The sequence below is a fragment of the Vipera ursinii genome (assembly GCF_947247035.1).
Source record: "Vipera ursinii genome assembly, chromosome: Z".
Lineage (NCBI taxonomy): Eukaryota > Metazoa > Chordata > Lepidosauria > Squamata > Viperidae > Vipera > Vipera ursinii.
Genome location: NC_139517.1, coordinates 1,603,115 through 1,625,765, shown reverse-complemented (window position 1 = coordinate 1,625,765; position 22,651 = coordinate 1,603,115). Strand labels below are relative to the sequence as shown.

Here is a 22,651-nt window from a genome sequence, read left to right as displayed (position 1 = left end):
GGAGAAGGTCCTCTGTTCACTGGAGGAAAAACGTCTTGTAGCTTCATGGGAGGAGATAGACCACGGTGGCCTTGAAGGTCTCTGGACGTTGACCTTCTCCACTTCCATCCTAAGCCAAGAAGCTCTGAAGGGGGTCTCCACCTGCCAAGACCATCTCCGTCCCCATCCCCCCACTCCCCACAGGGCAAAGGCTGCTGGACCTCACATGTCTGAAATGGCGTAGGGCTTCCTGCCTGAGCAGGGGGCTGGACTAGAAGATCTCCAAGGTCCCTTCCAACTCTATTCCATTCCATTCCATTCCATTCCATTCCATTCCATTCCATTCCATTCTATTCTATTCTATTCCTTATTTCTATTCTATATTCTATTCTATATTCTATATTCTATATTAACTGTTTTTAGTATATGGGCATGTATTTAATTATTTTTTAACTTTTGTAATCCTGTATTTTTATTCTTGCCCTGTTCACCGCCCTGAGTCCTTCGGGAGAAGGGCGGTATAGAAATATTATTAAGTTAAGTTAAATTAAATTAAATTAAAATTATATTCTATATTCTATATTCTATTCTATTCCTTATTTCTATTCTATTCTATTCTATTTTTTTATTATTCTATTCTATTTCATATTTTATTATTCTGTTCTGTTCTATTCTATTCTGTATTTTATTTTATTTGTTCTATTCTATTCTATATTCTATATTCTATATTCTATATTCTATATTCTATATTCTATATTCTATATTCTATATTCTATATTCTATATTCTATATTCTATATTCTATATTCTATATTCTATATTCTATTCTATTCTATTTTTTATTATTCTATTCTATTCCATATTTTATTATTCTATTCTGTTCTATTCTGTATTTTATTTTATTTGTTCTATTCTATTCTATTTTCTATTCTATTCTATTCTATATTCTATATTCTATATTCTATATTCTATTCTATTCTATTCTATTCTATTTTTTATTATTCTATTCTATTCCATATTTTATTATTCTATTCTGTTCTATTCTATTCTGTATTTTATTTTATTTGTTCTATTCTATTCTATTCTATTCTATTCTATTCTATTCTATTCTATTCTATTCTATTCTATTCTATTCTATTCTATTCTCTATTCTATTTTCTGCATTCTATATTCTATTCCTTATTTCTATTCTGTTCCGTTCTATCCATAAACCCAGAGACCCCACCCCCACCCCCCCACCCCCACGACCCCCTCCCTCCCTCCCCCAGGCTCCGAGACCCTGCAAGAAACCGGCCGGGAAGTCCACGCGGGCGGGGCGTGGGGGGAGCGTGGGGGGGGCGTGGGGGGGGGCTGGCTGGCCGCTGGCGGAGGCGCCTGATTTGCCTAGGGAGGCGGGGGGGCGGGGGGGGCGGGGCCGGAGGAGGCATAAAGCGGCGGCCGATCGGCCCGGCGGTCTCTCTGCCTTCGGGAGCATCTCGGCTCGCTCACCTGGCTCCGCCGGCTGCAGCCTCCGCCTCCGCCTCCCCTGTCTACCTGCCTGCCTGCCTGCCTCGGGAAGGGGGGGCCCTGCGCTCGAGTCCGACCCCCCAGCCAGCCCAGCCAGCCCACCGCAGACCCCCCTGGCCCGGCCATGGCCGTGGAGAAGGAGCGGAAGAGCTGCGGGCAGGTGATGCACGAGTGGAAGGAGTTCGTCTGGAACCCCCGCACCCACCAATTTATGGGGCGCACCGGCGGCAGCTGGGGTGAGGCTGGCGGAGGGGGGGGTGTGAGGCGTCAGGGAGAGCGAGGGCTTGTCACCCCACCCCCCACCCTCCCCTCCCGGTGGAAAATCTGGCTCCGGGGCTTTCTCTTGGGGTGGGGGGCTTAGCCCTCGGGCGGCTGTCCTCTTTTGCAACCCACCCCCGTCGTTAAGAGGAGACGTGCAATTGAGGGGGGGGGGCTAGGAAAGCCGGGGTGGCCAAAGGAGCCCTTCTTGGGACCGTTCGGGTTTGTGGGGGGGGGGTCGTCTCCAGAGCTTGGCAAGCAACGGGAGGAGGCAGAAGGCTCCGTTTAATGGCGATGGGAGCGACGGGCAGGAATGGGGAGGGGGGGGGGGTCTTAAAGGAAGCTTCCTTTCCAGGGGTCTCAAATGAGGGGAGGGGGGCGCCCTCGATCCCGCCGGCGGGGGCTTTTCATTGCCCCCATCTTTCCTGCCCCTTCCCCTCATTTCGAAGGGGGGGAGGAGGGGGCGGCAGGAGAGAAGCCAAGCCCCCCACCCCACCCCCAGCCGTGCCCGTGAAGTCGAAAGCGGGGGGGTGGGTGGGCTCGCCACCCCCCTTTCCAAACCCCCCTCCCGCCATCCCACCAGTCCTGGCTGGTTTACCTGCCGACCGGGTTTCTCCGGACGCGGGTTGGGAAATGAGGGATTGCGTTGCCGGGGCGGAGTGTGTGTGTGTGTGTGTTGGGGGGGTGCGCAGCAAATGCTGGGAATGTGACCTTTGCGATGTTCCCGAAGACGAGTTAATGGCGGGTGGGGGGGGGGCTTCAAAGGGCTGCCTATCTCTCCGAGATAAAAAAAACGCTTCGCCGCCTTTGCACAAAAACAACCCTCGCAAATTGCGCTGCAGGGTACGAGGAGTTTGCGTGCCTGGACGTGACCCCCCCCCCCACTTTTAAATGGGGAGGGGGGGACACGTCTCTCTCTTTTTTGGGGGCAAAACTGCAGGGAATAATCGGATCGACAAGAAAGGCAGCCGGCTTGGGGAGAGTTAACCGCCGCCCCCTCCCCATTTGTGAGTCTGTGCGATTGTGTTGAAGTATTTAGAACCGGGTGTGTGTGTGTGTGTGTGTCAGGCAGGATGTTTCAGCAGATTTTTCTTTTTTCTTTTTAAGGGTGGGGGAGGTGAATGAGAAAGACACTGAAGTGGGGAGGGGGGCAGATGGCTGACTGACGTTTATAGAGCGTCCGAGGATTTGAGGAGGGGGCTTGCCGTTTTTCCAAGGAGCCTTCCCTGGATGAGAGGGCCAGGAGATGGGGGGGAGGCACAAAGGAGGGAGGGGGGAAGGCTGCGGTGTTTGTTTTCTTTCCCCCTAACCCCCGGGTTGTGGGGAGAACATCTCCTTTCTCTCGCCGGCCCCCTCCCCAATTTGCAGTGAAGGGTGCCAGAGGCCGTATGGAAAAAAAAAATAGGTCACGGTTTTTCCTTCTGCTAAGGAGGAGGAGGAGGAGGAGGAGGGTGGGGGGGGGGGCTTGGCTGCCCGGCCCCCTCCCCCATTGCTGCCCAATCTGTCCGGCAGTTGCACTGCTGGAGGGGAGGGGGCGGTGCTGGAGACGAGGGGGCGTTTGAGGTCCCTTCTCTCTCCCAATAAAGCATCGACCCCCCCCCCTCCATGCCCGGCTTCCCTCCCTACATATTGGCATTATTCAAGCTAAAAAAGCCTGCAATTGGCACAGGCTGGAATCCGCCTTGCCATCTCCATTTTAATCCGGGTGGGGGGGGGAGGAGAAGGAGAAAGAGGGAAGACACCTCCCTCCCTTATTCCCGAAATATCCCTCTGGTGCAAAACTGCTAATGCATGCCTTCCTTCTCCCCCCCCCCTCCACACTTCCCTTCTTCCTGGAGGAAGAAGACCTGCACAGCCCCCTCCTTTCCCCCCCCCCCCACCTCGTTTTGCCCGGGTCTCCTGTCTCCCCAGGACCCTCCTAGGAGGGGGGAGGGGGCAGGCTTGGTAACCAAAATTTAAAAAAAAAATTAAATTCAATTAAAATAATGCTCCTGACGCGCTTCTGCCTTGCCCTGAGATTAATTCCTTGGCAAGCCACAGGAGCCATGATGATGCGGGCAATAAATTGGGAATTATATTGGGATGAGTTGGCTCCCTCGAAAACAATTTCTTGGCTGGGTTTCTACAAAGCTCTGTGTGTGTGTGTGTGTGTGTGTGTGTGTGTGTGTTATCTTGCAAGGGTGAGATTGAAAGGAATGTGGGGGGCTTAGGGGGAAGGAGCAGGGTTTCTAGGCAGGGAGCAGCCCCCCCCCCATGTCACAAGGAGATTGTTTTTTTTAACTAATTGGCCTTAAAATTTCTTTCTTTCTTTCTTTCTTTCTTTCTTTCTTTCTTTCTTTCTTTCTTTCTTTCTTTCTCTTTCCCTTTTTTCTGCCTCTCCTTCCTTCCTTCCTTCTCTTTTCCTTCCTTTTTTCATTCTGCCTCTTCTTCCATCTTTCCTTCTCTTTTCCTTCCTTTTTTCATTCTGCCTCTTCTTCCATCTTTCCTTCTTTTATCTTTCTCATCCTTCCTTTTCTCTCTTTCTGTCTGTGTGTGTGTGTGTGTGTGTGTGTGTGTGTGTGTGTGTTTCTTGCTTCTCCACCAATCTGACCTCCTTGCGAATTTCAACCCCTTCCAACTCCATAAGGCCTGTTCTTCCTTTGCAAAGATTCTTGCAGTCTTTCTTGACCAGGGCTATAATAATAATAATAATAATAATAAATTAATAATAATAATAATAATAATAATAATAATAATAATAATAATAATGCTGCATTATTCTTAGACTTTCCAACCCTCTGAGGGAGGCTCTTGGCTTCAAAGCTGAGCTCTTGCAACCCCCTTGAAAACTGGGTCTGCTTTTCTGAGACCCCCCCCCTCCCCTCCTCTCCCTATGCCATCCAGCACCCCCCCCACCCCAAATTATCTCTGCCTTAGTGTTTGCTTTGCAGACAGTTGAACAGAAGGTCTGGCTTTGCCTGTAAGACCAAACTAGGGACTTTTTGTTGTGGGGATGCAGCTGATGTTAAAAAGGGTGGTGCTCCACTTGACCTTTGACCCTGGGTGACTGGGTGAGTGTCCTCACTTGGGCATAATCGGTGGGGTTATTTTTATGGTCGCCTCCTTCTGCGCTGCCCAGCTCTTGCAAAGTGGGGCAAGTTTGCAAATATTGCAGAGAAAAGATACCAACTTATTGCTAAGCACATTGGTTTGTGCTTAAATTGTAAGCCGCCCTGAGTCTTCGGAGAAGGGCGGGATATAAATGGGATTAAAATAAAAATAAAATAAATAAATAAACTTATATTTTCAATAAGTATGGCAGATAAATTTATATCTGCAATGAATCTTGCAAATGAAAGATACCAATTTATATCTTGAATAAATAAGCAAATAAACTTATATTGGCCGTAAATATTGCAAATCAAAGACATCAACACACTTGCCAAAACCATTGCAGATTAACTTACATCTGCAATAAATATTACAAATGAAAGACACTAATTTATATTTTAAACTAAATATTGCAAATAAACTTATATTTGGCCATACATATTGCAGATCAACTGATATCTGCAATAAATATTGCAAAGAAAAGACACACCAGTTTATACTTTCCCTAACTAAGGAAATAAACAGAAATTGGCCATCAATAGGACATCAACTTATATTTGCCGTAAATATTGCAGATAAACTGATATCAAACAAAAGACGCCGATTTATATTTTCAAGTCAATGTTGCAAATGGCCCAAACTATTGCAAAGCTTCTATTTGCCAAAAACCATTGCAGATCAATGTCCATGGGCAATAAATAGCGTCAATGAGAGATACCCACAAATTAAAAGATTCCAAGTTAGAAGGCGGTTTGTTTTGAGCAAAAGGCATATATTATATCCAAATGCAACCAGGCCCTGGGATGGGTTTGGGCCAAGCCAAATTCTGGCTTTTTTTGGGGGGTGGGGTGGGGGAGCCTCACTTTTGCAAGGGGGCAAAAGAGTTGCGTGCAGAGAGCTTGCAAGCTGGTCGATGGGGAAGGGAGGAAGAATAGGGACGAAGAGAGGAAGAAATTTGGCATTTTATCCATTTGGCAAAGTTGGGGAGGGGATAATAATTCTTTTTACTCTGCTTCTGCATCGAGAGAGACGGGGAGTTCGTGCACGCTGGGAGGGAGGGAGGGAAGCTGGTGCAGTCTTGGCCCAAATTTTCTGCAGCTGGCAAAGGGACCTGCGAGGAGGAGGAGGAGGAGGAGGAGGAGGAGGAGGAGGAGGAGGAGGAGGAGGAGGAGGAGGAGAACAAAAAAAGTCTTTGAATAGAAGGGGATTTATTTATTTATTCGATGTCTGTGGTCCGCCATCCAAACGAGTGACACCCGTTAGCAAGCAAAATCAAACCTGCAAGGAGCAGGAGGCCAGAATAACAGAGCTGGAAGGGACCTTGGAGGTCATCTAGTCCAGCTCCCCACCCCTGCTCAAACGGGAGACCCTACCCCATTTCAGCCAAACGCCGGTCCGATCTCTTCTTCACCAATCTCTCCACCGATGGAGCACTCACAGCTTCTGGAAGCAAGCCGTTCCGGAATAAAACACAAGAGCTGGAAGGGACCCTGGAGGTCATCTAGTCCAGCCCCCCACCCCCTCTCGAGCAGGAAAACCTATAGCACCCTCTCAGACCAGGGACTGTCCAGTCTCCTCTTCAAAGCCTCCAGCGATGGAGCGACCACTGAAAAGCAACAGTGGAGACGCTAAACCTGGTTTCTCTCCCGGCGGGGGCGAGCATGCAGGGTGTTGCGTGACATCCTTGCTAGGTTTGGGATGAGGCTTGAGGGGGGGGAGAAGTGGGAGAGAAGAACAGGGGGGGTGTGCTTGAGAAGGAAGGTAGAATCTGCAGACCCCACCCCAGTTTAGCTCAGCCACGCTGCCTTGCAAGGCCAAGGCTTATTAGGGGCTTAAGTTGCACGTCTGAATGTCTTCCTTTAAAAGCAGGCTTGGCGTCTTCTCCAGCTTTTAGGGAATCTCTGCGGAATCTCTGCACTTTGCTCGGTCTTAAAAAGCAAAAAGCAAGCGAGCCAGGTTTCCTGGGGAGGAGGGGGGTGGGGGTGGGGGTCAGCGGATTGGGTATTATTTAACCCCAAGAGGTTAGAGTTTGCCGGAAGAGATTATCCCAGGTTTATTCCTTGTTCTGATTTGCTGGCTGATTAGCGTGGATTAGGGCGAGAGGTGACGTAACTTAACTGGGCCATGTCACCCATGTCTCATCCTTGTTTGCAACGGGTAGCAAGGCTCCTCCGTGGGCGGCCGGCTGGTTGGGCTGTCCCAGATGATTAAAGTAGTTCTGGTTTTGCAACTTGGGCTTCACGGAAAGCTGGGTCGGGTAGCTGTGTTAAGCCCCAGATTCTTTCGGCGGGCGGAGCTGGGACCGGTTGCTTCCTCTTAGCCTCAGTCTTCCCTTCCGTCAAATGGGAGCAGCGGTGCCCCAGTTCAGGGGGCTGGATGAGGTTTTCTGACACGGGTGGAATGGCTTCTGCCTGAGGCACTTCCCTGCGTCTTCTCCCTTGGGGGATCAGCAAGCAAGGTGGGGAGGGAGAGGCTGGCAGGCAGTCAGAAATCCAGGTGTAAACCTTGTGTTAAGAGGAAGGGAGGGAGGAAGGGAGGGAGGAAGGAAGGAAGGAAGGGAACGAGGGGAGGGAAAGCAAGAAAGAAAAGAGGGAAGGCAAAGAAAGGAAGGAAGGAAGTAAAAGGAAGGAAGGGAAAGAAAGAGAAAGAAGGGAAGGAAGGAAGGAAGGAGGGGAGGGGAGGGAAAGCAAGAAGGAAAAGAGGGAAGGCAAAGGAAGGAAGTAAAAGAAGGAAGGAAGGGAAAGAAAAAGAAGGGAAGGAAGGAAGGAAGGAAAAGGAGGGAGGGGGGAGGAAAGAAGGAAAGGAAGGGAAAGGAAAGAAGAAAGGGAAGGAAGGGAAAGCAAGAAAGAAAAGAGGGAAGTGAAAGAAGGAAGGGAAAGAAAGGAAAGAAGGAAGACAAGGAAAGAGAAAGGGAAGGAAGAGAAGGGAAGAAGGGAAAGAAGGAAGGAAAAGGAGGGTGGGGGAAGGAAAGGAAGGGGAAGGGAAGGAAGTAAAAAGGAAGAAAGGAAAAGAAGGAAAGAAAAGAAAGAGGGAAAGAAGGAAGGAAAAGGGAGGGGGAAGGAAAGAAGGAAGGGAAGGAAGGGAAAGAAAGGAAGGAAGGGAAGGAAGTAAAAAGGAAGAAAGGAAAAGAAGAAAGAAAAAAGAAAGGGAAAGAAGGAAGGGAAGGAAGGGAAAGAGGGAAGAGAAAGAAAGGAAGGAAGGAAGGAAAAGAAGGAAGGAAGGAAAAGAGGGAAGAGAAAGAAAGGAAGGAAGGGAAGGAAGTAAAAAGGAAGAAAGGAAAAGAAGAAAGAAAGAAAGGAAAGGGAAAGAAGGAAGGGAAGGAAGGAAAAGAGGGAAGGGAAAGAAAGGAAGGAAGGAAGTAAAAGAAGGAAGGAAGGGAAAGAGGGAAGGGAAAGAAAGGAAGGAAGGAAGTAAAAGAAGGAAGGAAGGAAGGAAGGAAGGAAGGAAGGAAGGAAGGAAGGAAACTTGCCTTAAGCTAGGAAGAAAGATTTAAAACTGAACGAGACGCAACTCCTAAATCAGATTTGCAGATTTCGGAGGATTTTCCAGGCGCATTTTTAAAAAGGCCGTCTGTCATTTCCAAACCTCCCGACTTTAAGAGTATTTTTCTTCCCTTCCTTCTCCATTTTGAGTCTCTCGTCTCCTGAGGATGGAGGGTGCCGATTTAATGGAGGGCTTTTAAAATTCTGCTCTGACTTAACCTACATTTTCCAAAAGGGCTTTCAGCTGCCTTTTTCTTTTTTTCCCTCTTCCTGATTCATTTTCTGCCGTCAGGGTTGGATTAAAATTTAAATAAAAGGGCCTGGCAAATTGCCTTTTATTCTATCTCTTTGCATTAGCGGCAGAAGAAAAAGTGGTGGAAGGCGACCTGAACGATCCATTTGGGGGGGGGGGCAAATGCAAAAAAAAAAAAAGACATTTGTTAAGTGATTTTTTCCTCCTTTGACGACTTTTTCTTGCCACGGTAAGTGAATCCCCTGCAGCCGATTGGTCGACCTAACCACTGTGGCAGGGGAGGTCATAAAATGGGGCAAAACTCACTTAGCAACATGAATTTGGGCTCCGTTGTGGTCGAGGAATACCTGCGGATGGTTTAATCATAATAATAAAGTTGGAAGGGACCCTGGAGGTCATCTAGTCCAACCCCCTGCTCAGGCAGGAAACCCTATACCATTTCAGGCAAATTGGCTGTCCAGTCTCTCTTCTTGAAAACTTCCAGTGTTGAGGAAGGAAGGAAGGAAGAGAGAAAGAAAGAAAGAAAGAAAGAAAGAAAAGGGACCTTGGAGGTCATCTAGTCCAACCCCCTGCTCAGGCAGGAAACCCTAGACCATTTCAGACAAAATGGCTGTCCAGTCTCTTCTTAAAAACCTCCAGTGTTGGAGCATTCACAGCTTCTGGTGGCCAGCTGTTCCACTGGTTAATTGTTCTCACAGTCAGGAAGTTTCTCCTTAGTTCTAGGTTGCTTCACTCCTTGGTGAGTTTCCATCCGTTGCTTCTTGTTCTGCCTTCTTTGGAGAAGAGCTTGACTGCCTCTTCTTTGGGGCAGCCCCTGAGATACTGGAACGCGGCTATCCTGTCCCCCCTCGTCCTTCTCTTCATTAAACTAGACATCCCCAATTCCAGCAACTGTTCCCTGTATGTTTTAGCCTCCGGTCCCCCGATCCTCTTTGTTGCTCTTCTCGGCACTCTTTCCAGACTTTCGACATCTTTTTTTACATCGTGGTGACCAAAAAGGGATGCAGGATTCCAGGTGTGGCCTTACCAAGGCCTTGTAAAGTGGTATTAACGCTTCACGTGATCTTGATTCTGTCCCTCTGTTAACGCAGCCTAGCAGGAGAGACTGGACAGCCATTTGTCTGAAAGGGTGCAGGGTTTCCTGCCTGAGCAGGGGGTTGGACTAGATGACCTCCAAGGTCCCTTCCAACTTGTTGTTAGTCTGAAATGGTGCAGGGTTTCCTGCCTGAGCAGGGGGTTGGACTAGATGACCTCCAAGGTCCCTTTCAACTTGTTGTTAGTCTGGAATGGTGTAGGGTCGTAAGTCGAGGACCACCTGTAGCGTTGGGAGGGGGGGAGAAGAGAAACCTGCTCAGAATCCAAGCAGACTGGCTTTTCATGGTTTGTCAATGGAGGAGGAGTTCTCCAGTTCTCCCACCACAACTGGACGTGGGGGTCTTTGTGTCTCCAAAAGCAGAGGGTCCGTAACCCTCATAGATTGGGGAGGGGGTGTTCTGTAAGGGCCCTCTCCCCAAAGGACAGTGAACAGAGCTTTTGGTGCGTGTGTGGGGGGGTGGGGGGGGGAAGGGACAAGATGCTTCGTTTTAATTCACAGGTCATTACAATTAATTGTAATTTATGGGCTTCTTCCCCAGCCAATGGATTAAGCGGGGTAGGCCACCTTGGCTCTTTCATGACTCGTGGCCTTCAACTCCCAGAATTCCTCAGCCAGCATGGCTCTGCTTGGAAACCTCTCCCTTTCCCCTCAGCGTGGCTGGCTGAGGAATTCTGGGAGTTGAAGTCCACAAGTCATAAAAGGGTCATAGTTCCCTCACGCCCGACTGAGGAATCCTGGGAGTTGAAATCCACATGTCATAAAAAAGTCATAGTTCCCTCACGCCGGCTGAGGAATTCTGGGAGTTGAAGTCCACGAGTCATAAAAGAGTCATAGTTGCCTCACGCTGGCTGAGGAATCCTGGGAGTTGAAATCCACATGTCCTAAAAGGGTCATAGTTCCCTCACGCCAGCTGAGGAATTCTGGGAGTTGAAGTCCACAAGTCCTAAAAGGGCCATAGCTCCCTCACGCCAGTTGAGGAATTCTGGGAGTTGAAGTCCACGAGTCATCAAAGGGTCATAGTTCCCTCATGCCGGCTGAGGAATTCTGGGAGTTGAAGTCCACAAGTCATGAGGGGGCCGTAGTTCCCTCACGCTGGCTGAGGAATTCTGGGAGTTGAAGTCCACAAGTCACAATAGGGTCATAGTTCCCTCACGCTGGCTGAGGAATTCTGGGAGTCGAAGTCCACGAGTCATAAAAGAGCCCAGGTTGCCTACCCCTGGCCTAGGGTCTCCTTCTGGCCAAGGGACGGACATGGTTCTGCCTTGGCTGAAGCTCAGATTCTGAGGGGTTCTCCAGGACAAAGCCCCCTGCTTTTGGGGGGGTGGCGCTCTGGGGGTGCCGCATCCAAACATTTCCAACCGAGGGACTGGCTGGGGAATTCTGGGAATTGCATAGCTTATGCAGCAGGGAGCAGAGATGAGATGTGGATCCTTCTTTGCTGGAAGAGCTAGAATTCTTTTCCTTTCTCCCCCCCCCTTTCTTCCTCTTTTTCCTCTTTCTCTCTTTTCTCTTTTCTATCTCTTTTCTCTTTTTCTCTCTCTCTCCCTTCCTTCCTTCTCTCGCTGTCTTTCCGCCTGTCGCCTCTTTCTCCTCTCTTTCTTTCAATCTTTGATTTCTCTCTCTCTCTGTTTCTCTCTCTGCCTCTTTCCTTCTCTCCTTCTTTCCTTCTCCTGTCACTTTCTCTCGCTTTCTTTCAGCCTGTCACCTCTCTTTCTTTCTTTCTTTCTCTTTCTCACTCTTTCTCTTGCTGCCTCTTTGTTTCTTGCCTTTTTTTCTTTCTTTTTCTTTCATTCTTTCTTTGGTCACTTTCTCTCGCTTTCTTTCTGCTTGTCACCTCTTTCTCCTTCTCTCTTTCTGTCTCTGATTTATCTCTCTCTTTTTTTTCTGTCTCTGCCTCTCACTTTTTCTCTTTCTCTTTCTCTCTTTCTTTCTTTCTTTCTTTCTTTCTTTCTTTCTTTCTTTCTTCCTTCCTTTCTTCTTTCTTTTCTTTCTTTCTTTCTTTCTTTCTTTCTTTCTTTCTTTCTTTCTTTCTTTCTTTCTTTCTTTCTTTCTTTCTTTCTTTCTCTCTTTCTTTCTTTCTTTCTTTCTTTCTTCCTTCCTTTCTTCTTTCTTTTCTTTCTTTCTTTCTTTCTTTCTTTCTTTCTTTCTTTCTTTCTTTCTTTCTTTCTTCCTTCCTTCTTTCCTCCCTTCCTTCCTTCCTTCCTTCCTTCCTTCCTTCCTTCCTTCCTTCCTTCCTTCCTTCCTTCCTTCCTTCCTTTAGTTTCTTTTTTACTGCCTGTCACCCCATTTTCTTTCTTTTCTTTCTGCCTCTTAGTTCTTTCTCTCTCCCCACAGCGCCAGTTGGGACCCCCACCCTCAAATAAGCTTTGTGTGTGTGTGGGGGGCAACCTTCCGCTTGCTCTTTTTAACTTCCTGGGCCCCCCCACCCCGGCGGAGAGGCTCCCGCTGTGCCGGTGGGCGCCCTCCCCCCCTCCGCCAGAGGCCTTGGGCTGAGCTCGGCAGGGTGACGGCCTGGGTGGCTCCTCCGCTTCCCTTCTCTGCACTCCTCTGATTAAACGGGCAGGGTGCCCGGGGTTGGGCAAGGGCAGGCCAGACGGTGCCACGGGGTGCCACGGGGCAGAGGCAGGTAGGGGAGGACGGGGCTGGCGGGGGGGGTGGCGGAGACTCTCGGCAAGGTTGGGCCTCCGTGGCGGAGGGGGTCAGAGAGAAATCCAAGGGGCAGATTTGATGGGGAAGAATTGATCCCGGTTTCCACGTAGGCCACTCTCTCTCGACCTTGGCAATCTGGAAGATGGGTGGATTGCGACGGCCAGAATTCCCCAGCCAGCAAGAGAGAAAGAGAGAAGGGAGGGAGGGAGGGAGCAAGAGAAAGAAAGAAAGAAAGAAAGAAGGAAGAAAGAAAGAAAGAAAGAAAGAAAGAAAGAAAGAAAGAAAGAAAGAAAGAAAAGAAGAAAAGAAGAAAAGAAGAAAAGAAGAAAAGAAAATTCTGGAAGTTGAAGTCCACCCATCTTCAAGTTGCTGAGAAAGAAAGAAAGAAAGAAAAAGAAAGAAAGAAAGAAAGGAAGGAATAAAAGAAAAGAAAATTCTGGAAGTTGAAGTCCACCCATCTTCAAGTTGCTGAGAAAGAAAGAAAGAAAAAGAAAGAAAGAAAGAAAAAGAAAGAAAGAAAGAGAGAGAGAGAAAGGGGAAAGAAGGTAGAAAGGAAGGGGAAGAAAAGAATGAACGAACGAACAAATGAATTCTGGGAGTTGAAGTCCACCCACCTTCCAGTTGCTGAGAAAGAAAGAAAGAGAAAGAGAAAGAAATGGAAGGAGGAAAGAAATGGAGGAAAGGGAAGAAAGAAAAGGAAGATAGGAAGGAAGGAAAGAGAAAGAAAGAAAAAGAAAGAGAAAGAGAAAGAAAGAAAGAAAGAAAAGAAAGAAAGAATGAATTCTGGAAGTTTGAAGTCCACCCATCTTTCACTTTGCCGAGGTTGAGAAAAACTGGCGATTTCAATGCTCAAATCTCCGCAAATAAAAAAACGGTAACTTGGAGGGGGGGGTTTCTCTCAAACATGTCGCTAACCTGGCCTCCTGTCCCCGCCCTCCGTGTCCCCCCCCCTTGTCTCCCCCCCAGCTCTTATCCTGCTCTTCTACTTCGTCTTCTACGGCTTCCTGACCGCCCTCTTCACCCTCACCATGTGGGTCTTGTTGCAGACCGTGGACCCCTTCCTCCCCACCTACCAGGACCGTCTCTCCATCCCAGGTGAGTCTCTTTCCCCCCTCCCCCTCAGCCCGGGGGGGGGAGAGGAACGGGGCCCGTTGCCCGTCAACTCCCTTCCGTCCAGGGCCCCCGCCTGGTGGAAAGCCTGCTTAAAGCGTGTTCGCCCGCTCCCATCAAAGGCTTTGCAAGCCATGGGTCCTTTGGTCCCCCAAAACCCAGGCTGGGGGGATTAAGTCCCGGAGATAAGCCAGGCTGTGGCTTATGGGTTATGTGTTGGAGGAAGGTGGCCGTGACACGTGGTAGCAGAGACGGGTAGCCTTCTTTGGAGATGTTGAAGGGATCTGCCTGAGGGAGGGGGCTGGACTGGAAGACCTCCGGGGGTCCCCTCCAGTCCCCTGGTTCTCTGAGGCTTTGGGAAGACAGCCAGGAATCGGCTCCTTCTCAACCCCATGAACCGTGGTTTAATTCTGGTTTAGCAGCCAGTGAGTGGGCTGGGACGGAGAGTCAGGCACAGATATTTAGTAAAATAAATAAATAAACACAAAATAATGTTACGTTTCTTTATCCAAATTGCAGGAAAGCCCCAAAGAGACCCAGCAATGTGGGTGGGGTGGGGGGGCTCCAGGCTGCCCCACTGAAATTCGGGGGGGGGGGCGGGAAATGCAGAGCCTCTGGCCCACGTGGGGCTGTGTGAGAAATAGAATTATGGGATGGAAGGGAGACTATGCTGGGGTGTGGGGGTGGCCCTCAACTCCTGCCTGAGCAGGGGGTTGGACTAGATGACCTCTAAGGTCCCTTCCAACTTTATTATTATTATTATTATTATTATTATTATTATTATTATTATTATTATTATTATTATTATTATTATTATTATTACCTGGTCTGCTGTTTGCGTTTATTTTTATGATATTATTTCAAATTATTTTCTATTTTATTTGACCTCTTGTTTTATACCTTTACATGGTTTTTTTATTTTATTTCACATATTTTTATCTTTCATTTTTTTTTAATCTTCTGTTTTGTCTTTTATTTTTTTTTAACTATTTTTTTTTTACATTCGGCCTTCTCGTTTTTGATTCTGGTTTGTTGTTTTTTTATAACACTTGCCATTTATCTTTTTTTATCTCTCCTGGGTCTTACTTTTGATTTCGTTTCGTTTTTGATTTTGATTTTACATTACATTTCGTGTTCTATTTTACCATTTTTCCCCCGTTTCACTTCTTTTTCTATTTTATGTCCCACTTGTTTTATCTTCTATTTTTAATTACTTTATCTTTTTTACTTTTAATTATTTACTTTTATATTTTTTAAAATTTTATTTTATTATTCCCTCCCCCCCCACCCCTTTAATGTCAGGCGTGATGATCCGTCCCAAGACAGACGCTCTGGACATCAGCTACAATTTAACCGAAAGGGAATCTTGGGACAAATATGTGAAGATGCTGAATAATTTTTTGGAAGGTGAGTGATGGAAGGGAGCCAAGTTTTCCTTCCTTCCTTCCTTCCTTCCTTCCTTCTTTCCTTCCTTTCTCTTTCTTTCTTTCTTTCTTTCTTTCTTTCTTTCTTTCTTTCTTTCTTTCTTTCTTTCTTTCTTTCTCTTTCTTTCTTTCTTTCTTTCTTTCTGCCTCCCTCCCTCTTCCTTCCTTCCTTCCTTCCTTCCTTCCTTCCTTCCTTCCTTCCTTCCTTCGTCCTTCCTTCCTCTTTCTTTCTTTCTTTCTTTCTTTCTTTCTTTCTTTCTTTCTTTCTTTCTTTCTTTCTTTTTCTATCCTTCTTTCTTTCTTTTTCTTTCTTTTTCTTTTTCTTTCTTTCTTTCTTTCTTTCTTTCTTTCTTTCTTTCTTTCTTTCTTCCTTTCTCTTTCTTTCTTTCTGCCTCCCTCCCTCTTCCTTCCTTCCTTCCTTCCTTCCTTCCTTCCTTCCTTCCTTCCTTCCTTCCTGCCTCCCTTCCTTCCTTCCTTCTCACCCAATCTCCGCTCCTTTCTCTCCGCCAGCCTACAATGACTCTCGGCAAGTGGCCATGAACGAATTCTGCCAGCCGGGCCGTTACAACGAACAGCTGGACAACGGGGTCTTGAACTACCCCAAGCGCGCCTGCCAGTTCAACCGGACGATGTTGAGGGACTGTTCGGGACTCAACGACTCGACTTACGGCTATCAGGAAGGGCGACCTTGCATCCTGGTCAAAATGAACCGGGTGGGTTGCTGGAAGATTGTGGGGTGAGGGTCTCCCCAGAGGAAGGGGGGGTTAGGGAGGAGGAGACCAAGAAGGAGCAATTGGGGTGTTGCAAAGGGGCTTGTGGCTTCCTGGCCAACGCAGTTAGTCCCCAACCTACGACTGCCATAATAAAGCTGCAAATTTAGTTTCCTAAGTGAGAGATTTCATAAGTGAATTATGCCCCATTTTACAACCTTTTGGGCCACCGTTGTTAAGCAAATCGTTGCCCTCAATCCCGGGAAACTAACCGTCGTAAATATGAACGCGTTTGCATGCGCCTGAACTTTGATCATGTCACCTTGGGGAAGGCTGCGACGGTCGTAAGTGTGAAAATCGGTCTTAGGTCCCTTTTCTCAGGGGCATTGTGGCTTCGCTTGGTCGCTAAACGAACTGTTGTAAGTCGAGGACTAATTGCAACACCTTTTCTTCTGCTAGTCATTTGGGGTGATGAGAATTAGAGTGGCACATTGCCCACTCATGTTCTAGATCAGGGGTCTTCAAATTTGGCCCTTTGATGACTAGTGGACTTCAACTCCCAGAATTCCTCAGCCAGCATGCCTGGCTGAGGAATTCTGGGACTTGAAGTCCACCAGTCATAAAAGGGTCATAGTTCCCTCACGTTGAGTGAGGAATTCTGGGACTTGAAGTCCACCAGTCATAAAAGGGTCATAGTTCCCTCACGTTGACTGAGGAATTCTGGGAGTTGAAGTCCACAAGTCATCAAAGGGTCATAGTTCCCTCACGCCGGCTGAGGAATTCTGGGAGTTGAAGTACACAAGTCATAAAAGGGTCATAGTTCCCTCACGTTGGTTGAGGAATTCTGGGAGTTGAAGTCCAAATGTAATAAAAGGGCTAAGTTTGAAGACCCCTGTTCTGGACCACCGAGAACCAATCGGAGGTCCTAAACCAGTGTTTGTGGCCACTGGATGATGGGTGGACTTCAACTCCCAGAATTCCCCAGCCAGCAAGGCTTTACCAGAATTCAGCTTGGATAGGACAAGAACAAATATCCCTCCCCCTTTTTTATTTTATTTTTTTGATTGGATAACTCTCTTAGTAGATGGTGGGAATGCGGCTGACGTAATATAACTTGATTTCAGCAAAGTGGTGGGGGAAAAAAAATAACCGGGTCAAGCTAAATTAATGAACGAGTTAAAGGTGGGCTAGACGGCACAAGAGTTAAATAGAAAACTTGACCGGCTGTCTGGGGGATTCTGGGAGTTAAAGTCCCCCCATCTTCCGCTGGTCGAGATTGAAAAATGTTGCCCTGATCTTCTTCCTCCTTCCTTTTATAGATCATCAAATTCTACCCAGGCGATAACCAGCCCGTGAACATCTCCTGCACGGCCAAGGTAAAGAGACCCCTCCCCCCACACACACACTTTCTCTGTCTTCTTCTCCATCTCCTGTTTGTTTGTTCTTGGTTTTTCACACATTTTATCTCCTCACTCTGCACCCCACTCCTGTTCTGTCGGAAACCAATGTTCCCTGCCGACAGAAACTGAGGTCCACGCCGGAGGTAAGGGTTGCTTCTTCAGGATAAGAGGGCGCCGCTTTTGGGGGCTTCTTAAACCCGCTGCGTAGTTGGTCAAAGTTGCTTTTAGGACGATAATAGGATAGATTGCACCTTGCTTCAGCGGGCAGCCCCAGAGCAAAGTGTCCAGCCTCTGATGCAGGAGAATATGCCACTGATGACGTTCCCTAGTTGGGTCATGAAACGTCTGCGAGAAAACCGCCCAGCTCAGAGAACACCAAGGACCCCACAGTTGTCTTCTTCTTCTTCTTCTTCTTCTTCTTCTTCTTCTTCTTCTTCTTCTTCTTCTTCTTCTTCTTCTTCTTCTTCTTCTTCTTCTTCTTCTTCTTCTTCTTCTTCTTCTTCTTCTTCCCCTTCCCCTTCCCCTTCTCCTTCTCCTTCTCCTTCTCCTTCTCCTTCTCCTTCTTCTTCTCCTCCTCCTCCTCCTCCTTCTCCTCCTTCTCCTTCTCCTTCTCCTCCTCCTTCTTCCTCCTCCTCCTTCCTCCTCCTTCCTCCTCCTCCTCCTCCTCTCCAGAAACGCCACTTCTTTCTAGCCTTGATGATGTTACCTAGTTGGGTCATGAAACCTCTGCAAGAAAATCTCCAGCTCTGAGAGCACCAGGGACCCCACAGTCCTCCTCCTCCTCCTCCAACCCCACTCCTTTCTAGCCTTGATGAGGTTACCTACTTGGGTTATGAAATGTCTGCAAGAAAACAACACAGCTCAGAGAGCACCAAGCACCCCACAGTCATCGTCCTCCTCTTCACATCCCTCCTCCCTTCTAGTGAGTGAGTGTGTATGTGTGTGTGTGTGTGTGTGTGTGTGTGTGTGTGTGTGTCCGTCTCTATTGGTTTACGGTCTGAAGATACATGGACTTCAACTGCCAGAATTCAGCAGCAGAGGCCATGCTTGTTGCTCCCTCTGCTAGGGATTCTGGGAACTGAAGTCCACACCTCTGGAAGGCAGGGAATTTAGAGACCCTTGGTTTAAGGGTAGGGGTAGGCAACCTTGATGACTCGTGGACTTCAACTCCCAGAATTCCTGCGTCAGCATGGCTGGTTCAGGAATTCTGGGTATTGAAGTGCACAAGTCATGAAAGCATCAAGGTTGCCCACCCCTGGGCTAAACTAGGGAATTCTGGGAGCTGAAGTCCACCCATCTTAAAGCTATCAAGTCAAAAGGTCCAATCTACTACATTTTGGCTATCTTACGGATGGAAAATTTGGTTAGTCCTTGATTTACCACACTCCATTTACTGACCATTCAAAGTTACAACGGCAGTGAGAAAGGCGACTTAGGGCTGTTTCTCACACTTACGACCGTTGTAGCAACCCACTCGTATTTATGACGGTCGCCGTCTCCGGGGGCCACGTCACCCGCCTTTCGCACCCTCCTTACCAGCAAAGTCAAAGTTAAGTGACTCACTTAACAGCGGAGGCCAGAAACGTCGTCCAACGGGGCAACGTTCACCCAACGAGCGTCTTGTTTAGCAGCGGAAATTCCTGGGGCTCCGTCGCGGTTGTACATTGAGGAGGACCCGTATTCCGGGGCCTTGTTTTGTACGGGGAAAAAAAATATGGATCTCCCGATTCCAAGGATTCTGGGAAAAGTGGCATTTGCCCCCATCCCTCCTTAAAAAAAAATAAAAAAAATAGAAATAGGGGCGAAAGATGCAGAAAAGATCTTACTCTTTGGCTGTCTCCTGTAGCAGAGCCGCCAGCTTCCGTGCCTGCTTCCTTGGGGGTGGGGGTGGGTGGGTGGGGGACAGGAATTCTGCTTGCCACCCAATGCCCAGCCACGAATTTTCCACGGCTTCGAACACCTGCATGAGCCACTTCCGCACCCCTCCCCAAATGTAGAATCTCTCCATCTTTCTCTGCCACGGCCCAAACATTGCAGGGAGCTATTTCCCCCCCTGCTTTCTCCCCCACACCCACGGCAGACCCCGATTTCAATCCTCTTTCTTTACTAACCTGTTCATTTCGTTCACTAATCCATCCGTCTGTCGTTCTCGCCCGTCCCTTCCTGCCTCTTCGTTTGCATGTTTCGCCTCCGTCTGTCCTTCCTTCTCCGTTTTCCAGCGTCAGAAGGAGGAAATCAGCCACGAAGACGAAAGCCTTGTAAGAGTCCGGGAGAGAGGGGGGGCTTTGTTTCAGGGGGGGGCATGGTGGAAGAATTTAGGGTCCGATGGGCTGGGGAGTTTAAAAGAGTGGGAGAGATTGCGAAACTCAGCGCAGTTGCGGCTCGCCGGGATTATTTATTAATGCATAAGAAATTTAAAAAATGATCGAAGGCGCGCATTGCTTATTTTGGTGGGGGGGGGGCGAAGCTCAGGTTATCATTTGACACACACACACTCACACACACACACACTTTTCACCCTCCCAGAAAGAGGAGGAGACACAGAAGCTGGGAGAGATTGCCATGTTTCCCGCAGAGGGCCACATCGATCTAATGTACTTCCCGTATTACGGAAAGAAAGTTCACGTGAGTATCGATTCTTTGCATCTTACCTGGCCAGGTGCATGCTGGGAAATTCCCAGGTTTTTCTCCAAGGGGGATGTTTGCACACAGAGGCATTTTCTCTCTCTCTCTCTCTCTCTCTCTCTCTCTCTCTCTCTCTCTCTCTCTCTCTCTCTCTTTTCCAACCCAACCTGGCAAAAGTGCAGGCTGGGAAAATCCCCACGTTTTGGACCCTGGAGCAATTTTTATAAATCACAAGTTTTAATTTTCCCGTCATTTTTTTTTGGACGCACTTCGGTCTTTACTGCCACTTTTGGTTTAAATGAAGCTGGAGGAAGAGATCGCCTAGGCCAGGGGTAGGCAACCTCGGCTCTTTTATGACTCATGGACTTCAACTCCCAGAATTCCTGAGTCGTTGACTCAGGAATTCTGAGAGTTGAAGTCCATGAGTCATAAAAGAGCCGAGGTTGCCTACCCCTGGCCTAGGCCATGACCTATAATAATAGCAGAACGGAATGGCGGTCCAATCTCTTATTGAAAACCTCCAAGTGTTGGAGCGCCGACGGCTTCTGGTGGCAAGCAGTTCCACTGGTTAATCGTTCTCCTGGTCAGGGAATTCCTCCTTAGTTCCAGGCGGCTTCTCTCCTTGAGGAGTTTCCGTCTGTTGCTTCTTCTCCTGCCTTCAGGGGCTTTGGAGAATATGTGGAACCCCCCCTTCTCTCTGGCAGCCCCCCAAATACTGGAATACTGCTATCCTGTCCCCCACACTTCCTCTTGTTTTGATAAATGGGGAAAAAAAATAAGACCGGGAAGTTTGTGGCCTAACTTTTTCTCTCTTTGTGGGTCCTGGGAGGTGGTTGAGATTTCTCCCCAACCCCCCCTTTTTTAAAATTAATTTTATTATAAATATTTCTTTTTCCATTCTGACGTTCCAGGTCAACTACACCCAGCCCGTGGTGGCTGTGAAGTTCCTCAACCTCACCTTTAACCACGACCACAACATCGAGTGTAGGATTAACGCCGTCAACATTAAGACCGACGAACGAGACAAGTTTGCCGGGAGGGTGGCTTTCAAAATCCGGGTCAACAAAGACTGAAGATGAGCTCCTCCTCCATCTCCTGGACCCCCACCCCCCCAAAAAACCCCAGATCCTTCCCAGTGGCTCTTTGCAGTCCCAACGCAGAGCTTGAAACGACTTAACAGGTCCGAAGCCGACGGAAATTGGGGGGGGGAGGAGGATGGATTTAGGGGTTCCCCATTGGCTGCTGCTGTTCCCCTCTGTCTCACTAACCTTTGCTGTTAGACAATCCCACCTCTCTTGTTGACCCAACAATGAAGGGTTTGCTCCAACCTTATCTTCTCGTAGCACGCCCCCCCTCAAAACTTGGTTGACCCCCCCCCCCCGGTTGATTCTAACATCCCAACGGTGTCTTGCAAGGGGAAGCTCAGACTTCTGGGCCTCTCCCTGTCGGCGCTCCCTGTTCTCCCCCCCCCCCCCGGAGAAGTTTCCTAATATAATAATAAAATGTATATAGATATTTTTTTATACATATATAAAAGTATATATTAAAAATTAAGGTACCACGGAATCTAGGTATTTTCCTGCTACAATATGCATGGGTCGGGGCCAGGAGACGGTAGCCAGCATAACTGGTTGTCTGCCACTGGGAATGCCTTGCCCCCAAAGCTTGTGGCCGTCGCGACAGGGAAGGCAACTGGGGTGGGGTTGATGGGGGAATGGCCCCATTGATTTTAGGAGGGCTCGCTTTTTAGGCAGACCCTGCCCAGTTTACATAGCCCTGGTGCTCCTCAACCGTGGCACCTTGAAGATGGGTAGACTTCAATTCCCAGAATTCCCCAGCCAGCTGTGCTGTCAAAGGTTATTTTTTTCGTTTTATGCTGAAGTCAAGGTATATTACATCTACCGCATTCCCACCATCTATCAAAAAAGTTATATTACACCTACCACATTCCCACCATCTTTTTAAAAAATTATATGACATCTACCACATTCCCACCATCTATTAAAGTTATATAACAGCTACCACATTCCCATCATATATTTAAAAAGTTATATGACATCTACTGCATTCCCACCATCTATTAAAAAGTTATATGACATCTATCGCATTCCCACCATCTACAGTGGGAATCCAGTAGATGTCATATCAGATGCATCAAAATTACATAATTTAATGAGAAGTTCTGGGAGCTGTAATCCACCCATTGTCAAGGTGCCAAAGTTGAGAAACACTATATTAGGCGAAGGTACAAAATTGTGCTGATTTTACATGAGGCTAGTCCTCAAGAACAAAAATGTCTAGGAAGCTGGCTTGGCCTCAGAACTCCTAAATTGGGCTAGGAGTGCAATCGCACAAATGCAGCGGCTTATGGGCATGGCAGCTGTTGCACGACGGCCCTGGTGTGCGGTCTCCTTGCAAAATTAAACTGCCAGGGCCTCTGAATGCGGTTTGTTGGTTTTAATTTCTAATCCTGCATTTCTGCTTTCTCGTTTTTCCTGCCCTAGGATTGGCACAAACCATCTTTCTTCATTAGCATACAGCTGTTTTAATCTGTTGTAATAGCAGCACCTTGCACTAAGATAGTATAAATGAACTTCCAGTTTCCACCATAGCCACAGGGGAGAAATTCCTGGACTGAACTAATGATGATCTTTTAGCCAATGTTAGTTAGTGGTTGGAGATTTTTTTTGCTTTCTCTAGAAACTCTTCCTGCAACATCTGTTCTCTCTCTATTCGTTTGGCCTAAAAAAAAAAAACCCAGTACGTATGACAATGAAGGTTTTTTTCTAAACTTTCTTTGCGTTTTATCGTCGTGGTAATATTAAAACTTCCTCCCTTTACATTCTAAAGACGCACCTTTGGAGAATATGTATGTACGAATGACACTCATAACTTTAAAACTCCTCCGCTTTTTAACTTTCTTGATTTTTGTTTTTTGGTCTGGGTTTTTATTTGCAGAATTATTTAATTGCCTGTATCAGATTTACTGTGAAAGAAGAGAAATAAAACTTTAAAAAAATATATCAACCTCCTAATGTTTGGTGTTTTTTTTTTTAAAAAAAATAGCAAA

General features: G+C 47.5%; 1 protein-coding gene across 1 annotated transcript; it reads left to right on the top strand.

Annotated features, from left to right (window-relative positions):
- Positions 1-1,608: 1,608 nt before the first annotated feature.
- Positions 1,609-20,654, top strand: ATP1B2 (ATPase Na+/K+ transporting subunit beta 2; the record flags this gene model as incomplete). Its single annotated transcript, XM_083377796.1, has 7 exons — positions 1,609-1,720; positions 13,279-13,407; positions 14,725-14,829; positions 15,357-15,559; positions 16,876-16,932; positions 19,483-19,581; positions 20,493-20,654. 7 exons carry the CDS (start codon positions 1,609-1,611, stop codon positions 20,652-20,654), a joined length of 867 nt encoding a protein of 288 aa, XP_083233922.1.
- Positions 20,655-22,651: the final 1,997 nt, after the last annotated feature.